The following is an 8,256-nucleotide window of genomic DNA, read 5'->3' as shown; positions in this document are numbered from 1 at the left end:
GTTACTGACCAAAATGATGACGCGGAGACCAAAGATATGTTACAACATAGCTCATCGTCATCATGAAACACAGCACGAAATATAGAACAACGGAACAATAAATCGAAATATTATTTTTTGTGTGGAAAGTACCCCTAGAGGCGGAGTAAGGTCCCCCCTAAGGGGCGGAGTGAGGTGGCCCCAGGGGCGGAGTGAGGTGGCCCCAGGGGTGGAGTGAGGTAGCCCCAGGGGCGGAGTGAGGTGGCCCCAGGGGCGGAGTGAGGTGGCCCAAGGAGCGGAGTGAGGTAGCCCCAGGGGTGGAGTAAGGTACCCCCAGGGGCGGAGTGAGGTAGCCCCAGGGGCGGAGTAAGGTACCCCCAGGGGCGAAGTGAGGTACCCCCAGGGGCGGAGTGAGGTAGCCCCAGGGGCGGAGTGAGGTACCCCCAGGGGCAGAGTGAGGTGGTCCAAGGAGCGGAGTGAGGTACCCCCAGGGGCGAAGTGAGGTACCCCCAGGGGCGGAGTGAGGTACCCCCAGGGGCGGAGTGAGGTAGCCCCAGGGGCGGAGTGAGGTAGCCCCAGGGGCGGAGTGAGGTGGTCAGGGACCTCAGAAGTGCCCGTCACGATGCGGGAGGAGGAAGGGCAGTGCGTCAACTGCGGTTACTACCTGAAGAACATCGTCAAGTTCCTCATCAGCCACATAGGCCTGGTCTCCCTGGTCATAGGCTACACCATCGTCGGAGCCTTCACCTTCGAGAGGTTCGAGGCTCCCCACGAGCTCGAGGTGAAGAAGAACATGTCGTCCGTCAGACTGAAGGTGAGACTCACTCTCCTACTGTTCTCATTCATGATTATTATTCTTCATTTCAGGAGAGACAAATGGTCTTAAATGTTAGCCTTCTTTACTGTAATTAATATAAAATTTTATCTAAGGTTGTTTGTGTAATAGGACATGAGATGAGGTAATTATAACTGTGAGAGTTTTTATTATTCTTTACTAGTGATACTCAGTTAGAAGGACTGCATGAAGCCAACGTGTTAAGTGTCAGATGTGAGATTATACTTTAGAACTGAAGATAAAAGGCGAGAGACAACGCCGGAGTCCAATCCCTTGGCTCTCTTATCCACTAGGTCGTTTAGCTCCTTACTTGCTTATGGCAATCTTAAGGGGTAACGGCGTGTCCTCACACCGAATTTGTATTCAGTGTTTGAGCAACTCGACGTTGACTCAAGTCCATTCCATCCAGCGGTCGACCCCACAGACGCATTCATAAATTTTAACATGCTGTTCATTCAAAACAGGAATTTTCTCAAATATATGTTAATATTATAATTGTGAGGGGATGGTTCACCAGCTCACTTACAATGGTGCTCTTATGCCTGTGGAGGCCAGTACACTTGCTAAGTGCACTTGTTAAGTGCATGGACCTAAGTTTGGTGAACAGTACCCGAAACATCTTGTGTTTGGGCTCATGTGAGAGCTCCAGTCACCAGCATTCCAGAAATGTTATCCTGGCCGGGGTAGCACGTCTGTGGACACAGTTATAGAGCAATAGCATCATTTCATTGTAAGCTTGGAGGACTCAAGATTTGTGCGGGAATCTTGAGAGGCCTGGGACAGCGTGAGGAGAGCGTGGGTCTCCTGCTAGCTCCAGCCTTGTCATTATGGCAACGGCCGCCATCTTAGGAAACATCTGGGGAGTCGGCCATCTTGAGTTGCCCTAGGGCCATGCTACGCCGTCGCAGATTGGTTGAGAGGGGTAGGCCGTTGTGTGCCTCCCTCTCATTGGTCCTTTCGAGGAGACGCGGGATCGCCAGCGTGTTTCTTCCTCAAGGCATCATTCTGCTCCAGTCACCACCACAGCCAGACGTCTCTCTCTTGCCCATTCGGCCAAATTGGGCAAGACGACGTCGTGGTGATTGTCTCCTCAGCTCCTCCACTGCCGCCTCCACCAAGACCGCCAGCTGCACAGACAGAATCCAGCTGGAGTCATCGTCGAGGGGTAGATAGATGGGAACGAGTGAGAGAAATCTGGGACGGGGGTAATTTGCATATGAGGAACAACAGACTCGAGGGTCCCCATACCAGTGATTATACATGTTCCATTTCCTGCTAGTGCTCTGTAGCAGTCGATGGGAATGGGGATATTCGTGTCAGTGTTTTAAGGCAGATTTCCCATGTTTGTGTTAGACTCTATACGTTGTGCGCGTCACCGGGTACGAACGTTCCGCTTCACCGGTGGGTTGAGGGTGCGAACCGGGCCATGTGTTGTGAGGGAGGGTTCAAAAGATGCGTCAAGGCATCCTGTACGAAGGATACCACGTGAGGTACCAGCTCCGTCTAGCCTCCACCGCCGTGAGCCAGACACCCGCCAGGGGGTGCCTGATGTATGGTAATTGTGTGAGTGTGTGAGGCCAGCTGTATAAATGAGTAAGTACTTATGTGTGTATTTCTGGTGACTTTATTCTCTAAAGCTTGAATTCAAGGTCAGGTGTTCCGTCACATTGTCACTAAGAGCACCTGCAGAGTTGATAGTGAAGAGTGGGCGAGCGAGAGTATCACCCTTGTTGACATCTTGTCAGTCCAGTGGGACTTGGTCTGGTGTACACAGACATACAAGTGTGTGTGTGGTACACACGGGAACACGTTTACATTAGAATATTTATTATTCCATTCTGGTAGAATAGCGGCAATTCAATCATTGTTGTGGATTCCGTTCCATGTGTTAAATCTTACAGGTGTGGAATTCCAGTACTGAGCGCTCAGGTTAGTGTCAGTGTTTAACGTCAGGGATTCCTGGCAATTGATTATTGTAGAGTGATACCAGATTGATTATTTTCTTGTTGTGTTCCCAGGGTCGTGACAAGTGTGATATGTATATATATATATATATATATATATATATATATATATATATATATATATATATATATATATATATATATATATATATATATATATATATATATATATATATATATATATATATATATATATATATATATATATATATATATATATATTGTGACGGGAAAGTGTTGGAGTGTAGATGTTCGGCAGTCCTCCAATGGCAGGTGTCAATGCCTAGTCACACTTACAAAAAAAAAAAAGATAGACTGCTTGCCTGTTTTCTGTCTGTCTGTGGTAAAGTAATGGAAGACACGCAAAACACAAAATATGAACAATGAAACTTTAATTAATCTAGAAAACAAATATAAACAAAGACAATCCCTTGGCAATGTACAGTGCAAAAGAACAAGTCAAAACCAATATAACATAAATGAATAATAGGGATGAAGTTACTCTACAATAATAATAAAGTTAAAGGTGAAAAATAATTAGATGCTGAGAATATGGTGCTAGCTGCGAGACATCCAGCTGCTACACAGCGTATATTAGTTAGTTGTTCACGGCTTTAGAGCACAAGGATATTCTGACTTCAATGGCTGGACCAAGCCCAGACATCGACTCAGGTAGAGGGCGCTGAGGTGCAATGTGCAGGTGTGCAGTCGGCGAGTCACCAATCAGGAGCAGGCAGGCTGGGAAGGGTAGTTGGCTGGTTGATGACGAGCCGGCATGGAGGGAGTGGAGTAGGGGGTCTTGGGTACGTTTTGCCTCCTGGTCAAAACGTTTTGTGCTACTGGGAGACGTATCTTGAAGGTAGAGAAGAGCAGGCTCAATCTCTCTTGAAAGAGATTATCATCACAATATGTATATATATATATATATATATATATATATATATATATATATATATGATCATAGTGTCGCGGTGCCCAGTGTTATTGTGTGTTGTTTACTGTGGTGATTGCAATGTGTGGACCAGTGGTTTAAGTGGTAATTAGAGCTCTGGGGTCATTTGCAACAGTAAGTGTTGGGCAGTGTCCTAATGTAGTTTGATTTAGTGCATGTGTCGTGTGTGTTATTGCAAAGGGGTTGTCATTGATGGTGAGTGTTGCTAGTGTTGAGAAATCACCGTATATGATTGCAGTTCAGTAAGGCATTGTGGGGCCGTATTCTTGAGGGTTCGTGTTCTGAGTGTTATTTACTAGTGTTCTGCAGTATTGTCATTGCAACCGGATTGTAACGTAAATCACTGTGATTTGTTAGTGTGATTATCATTGTCGTGGGTGAACTCGGCTGTAGACGAGTACTTGGGTTTTAATATTCTCCTGTTTATCTGGTAGGACATCGATGTCCAGTATTCAGTGAGGTGATTGCGAGGCAATTAATATAAAATAACCAAGGGAATGCCCATTTCTTTAAGAGAACTTGTTCTTTGACAATTTGAGTAACGTAGAATACGTTTGGGTTAATTTACTTTCCTGTAAGCAGCTACGGTAGTCTCAGGGGTAGCCTAGCCATCAGCCAGATAAGAATATGAGTATTGTCTGTCATAATTAACGGTCTTCTTCTTCTTGAGAATAGGTGCAGTTTGCATGAAGGGTTGACCCTCCCGATGACTGCACTAGGACAAATGTAGGGAAACGCGCAGACGTTAAGGAGGTCAAAAGAAAGTCAAGAAAGTCAAAGTCAAAAGTGTTGGATGTGGCGGGCCGTAGAGAGAGGAGTGGCGACGGAAACAGAGGTGGACGTTAGAGGGAGATTTCCCGCACCGTAGTGCGGGGTGTCGAGTGCACGGCGGCAGCTGACCCACGCACGGCATAGCGGTGCGCGCAAGACGTTAACTAATATTTCTCCGGGAACTTGTATATCGGAGAGCGCAAGCATTTACGCTTCCCAAATCACCCACAAGTCATCAGGGCAGCCGGCCACCAAGCAGTGCCCTCGGCTGAGACATCTTATCCGGCACCCTATAAACAAACTCCTTCACCCACGACACCCAGACAGTGGACGAGCACCACGGGATAAAAAGCACCCGGGCATCCCGATAAGGGCCCAACACCGGAACTCCACAGGGCACGACCCCAGCAGTCGGGACGAGGCTTCCCCCAGACCGGGGCAATGAAGGAGGGGGAACCGCAGGGGATGCAGGCACAGCATCGACCCCACCACAGGGCACAGGAGCAGAGGCCCCCTGGCGCACATCTTTCCGCAACACCACGACGAAGGTCCCGATCATCAGGGGCAACCCCCCACTGCGGAGATCCAACAGCAGGTGACGCAGGAGGTGGAGGGGGGGGCACAGGTTAGTAACTTCGGAGCCCCTCACAGCACCATCATCCATGGCGGGGGACGCCAGAGCACCATACTCCCCCAACTCCTCCCAAGGCACACCACGAAGGGGAGACACACTCCGAGCCCGCCGAGAACGTTTCGAGACAGGCGGCACCACACCACTCCCAGCAGGCCCCACTGCAGGCACAGCCACCACCTTTACATCCACACAGGTCACACCAGCACCGTCCAAAGAGTCCACAGAGGCCACATCACCCACACTGTCCACATCATCCAGGGGAAACAGCCTCAGAGCATCGACGCGCACACTTCTGCAAAGGGACGGACAGAGCAGAACTACAGTCGCCAACACACACAGGCACAGCAGGCACCTCTCCCTGCCGAAGCCCCCCCCCCCTCCAATACAGCAGAACCCGCGTCCCCGGGATCCGGTATCACATCCACAGGCGGGGGCGGGACATGAACCTCCACCGGGACATCCTTCACTACACACAGCTCAGGCGACGGCCCAACACCCACACACACCGGCTCAACAACCCCAGGGGCTACAGCAGTCACCAAACATGTCGCACAGGTCGTAGAACTCACCTCAACAGGGGGAGCAGAAGACAGGCAATCAGGTGCCTCAGGCACAGCACCCACTCTGTCCTCAGAACCGGCTGAACGCAACAGGGGCGGAAAATCCTCCGCACGAAAAACATGCACCCGACCAGTTGCTCCCACGTCGCACGCTGCAGCCAGATGACCCTCGTGACCACACCAATAACAGGTGCGCGGTTGACCCCGATACAGGCAACGGAGCGTGTAACCCAACACGGACATCGACGACGGTACACTACACTTCAACGACATCGTCAGGGTGTGGGAGCTGTCAAGCATACCAACACAGTGCCCGGCAACGACCTTGTTCCACCGAATACTTAACACTGTCCCAAATCGTTCAAAACAGGAGGTCAAGAAGTCATTCTGAAATTCGAAGGGGGCACCATGCACCACCACAGACGTCAAGGTGACACTAAGATTCACCACCTTAACAGAACCAGCAGTATCAGGGAGAGGGTAAACACGCCCCTCACACTGCTCGAGAAACATCTGAAAGGCAGCCTGGAGGCGGAACGTGACTACAGCACGGTTGCCCTGAAGCAGCTGGATGCCCACCAGGTCCGACAGCTGCACATGAAGCACGTCCACCATGGCGACACCAACCAACGGATTGCCAGATCAGCCGACAATGTCCTCTGCACTGGGGGTCGAGAAGACCCCATGGCTAAGGTAAACGTCGCCCTGTCAGTGGCAAACCACCACCAGCAGGGCGGAGAGTCGACTGCTAGCAGCCGTGGAGTGAGGACGTTTCCCGACCCTCCGTGGCTGTTGGAGTTGTTTGCTGTTTTGGTCGCCAGGTTGTGTGGGCGTCCCTGCCCTACCAGTTTTGTTGCCTGCCTGGCTGCGTTGACATGGCAGTTCTGACATGGGGGGCCATCTTTCTCCTGTTCAGCGTGTGAACTCCGTGGGCCTGGAGATCACTTGTAAGGCTGGTTATCCGACCATCGAGATGGTGATGTGTGACATGCTTCGTGTCCCGGTGGAAGCTGTTTACGGTGTGGAGCTAGTTACGGCCCATCGGGTTGTTATTAAGTTCGTGGGGGAGGACGAGTACCGGGACTTCCTCCGTCGGTACGGGGGGCGTACGTTGCCGTTGCCAGACGATGCCGGCTCTGTGGCGATTTCGGACCGCAGTGGTGCCCTGACTTATGTCAGTATCCATGGTGCGCCCCTGGAATTCCCTGATGACCTCCTCCGGCGTTACTTCGGGGGTTTTGGTACTGTTGTCAGCATGCGGGTGAACACGCTCTCCTCGGGGCGGTATGCTGGGAGGCGTACGAACATTCGCACGTCGGGGATGCGCCTGCGGTCGGATATACCTTCTTCTGTCCGGCTTATGGGGTACTACGTCCGGGTGTATTATGCCCGGCAGCCTCGTACCTGTTTCCGGTGTGGCCTGTTGGGGCATCAGGCTGCCGGGTGCTCTGAGGCCCCTGCTGCTCCTGTCAACTTGTTCTGCGACGAGGATTTCCCGCCGCTCCCACTGGAGGCAGTGATGTTGATGAGGTGATGTTGATGAGGTGGTGCGCGTCCCGTTTGCTGCTGCAGCTTCCCTGGCGGCGCCTGCCATTCCTCCGGTTGTTGCCGTCCCTCCTCCGGTTCTTGAGGTACCGTCGGTTGGTCTGCCTGATCCTGCCGCTGTTCCAGCTGCTCCCGTGGGCCTTCCTGGAGCCCCCTGTGTGACGTCGCTGTCTTCTCCCTCTGTCTTCTGATGCTGCGCCTGGCCCTGTGTCCGTGACTCGGGTCCCGGATGTGCTTGGTGCTGGGATGGCTGTGGAGCCTCCTGCTGTGTGGCCCGGTACCCCCTGTGATAGAGGCTGCTGCCGTCCTGGCGTCGGTTCCTTCGGCTCGTGGTACCCGTGTTTCGGGGTCACTTACCGGCTCGGACGATATCCTGCCAGTGCCCAAACGTTCCCGGCGTTCGTCTTCTTCCTGGGCCGACGTTGGTGACTTCAGTGACTGTGGGGCTTCGGGTGTTGACAGTGTGGATACGGATGCGTCGATGTCTCCGCGGTTCGTGGTGGCGGAGGTCCATGTGCCTGCTGGTGCTGGTGCCTGTGTCTCGGACGTGCCTTTGGTTCTTTCTCCGCCGGGGGACTCTTCGCAGTGGGGGGCGGTGGCTTCCGCTGCCAGGGATGGTGTGGACTCTGGTGCTGGGCGTGGCTTGGTGGTGACGTTATGGAAGAATGCGCGCCGTCCAGGTTCCCTGCTGTCATCTGGTGGTGTGCCTGGGGCCGCGGGAACCCCTGTGGTGCGGGTGCGCGTTGGGGCCCTGGGGGACGTATTGCCGGCGTATGTGATGCTGCCGGGTCACTGGTCGCAGAATGCCGAGTTACTGCTGTCTGACGGACCGGAGTGCTTTCGTGGGGGGCAAGTTCCCTTCCTGTGGGGGCGAGTGGTGACTTCTCGCCTCATGAGTACTACCATCTGGGTCCCCAGTTTGCAGGTGTTTGTTGCCCCGGTTCCGGATGTTATGGCGTCCCCGGTGGATGGACGAGACCCTTGGCAATGGGTGCTCTGGGAGGCGTTCAATGTAA

General features: G+C 52.6%; 1 protein-coding gene across 5 annotated transcripts in view; it reads left to right on the top strand.

Annotated features, from left to right (window-relative positions):
* Positions 1-8,256, top strand: part of LOC123754481 (TWiK family of potassium channels protein 7) — a 386,952-nt gene that overhangs the window by 263,661 nt on the left and 115,035 nt on the right. For all 5 annotated transcript variants that reach the window (XM_045736927.2, XM_045736928.2, XM_045736926.2 and 2 more), the window contains one exon: positions 1-793. This exon is cut by the window's left edge and continues 13 nt beyond it. In XM_045736927.2, coding sequence (XP_045592883.2) covers positions 602-793 — 192 coding nt within the window. In that variant the 5' untranslated portion in view covers positions 1-601. The remainder of the gene's footprint in view (positions 794-8,256) is intronic.

Source organism: Procambarus clarkii, chromosome 18 (assembly GCF_040958095.1).
Source record: "Procambarus clarkii isolate CNS0578487 chromosome 18, FALCON_Pclarkii_2.0, whole genome shotgun sequence".
NCBI lineage: Eukaryota > Metazoa > Arthropoda > Malacostraca > Decapoda > Cambaridae > Procambarus > Procambarus clarkii.
This window is presented reverse-complemented; position numbering and strand designations above follow the sequence as displayed.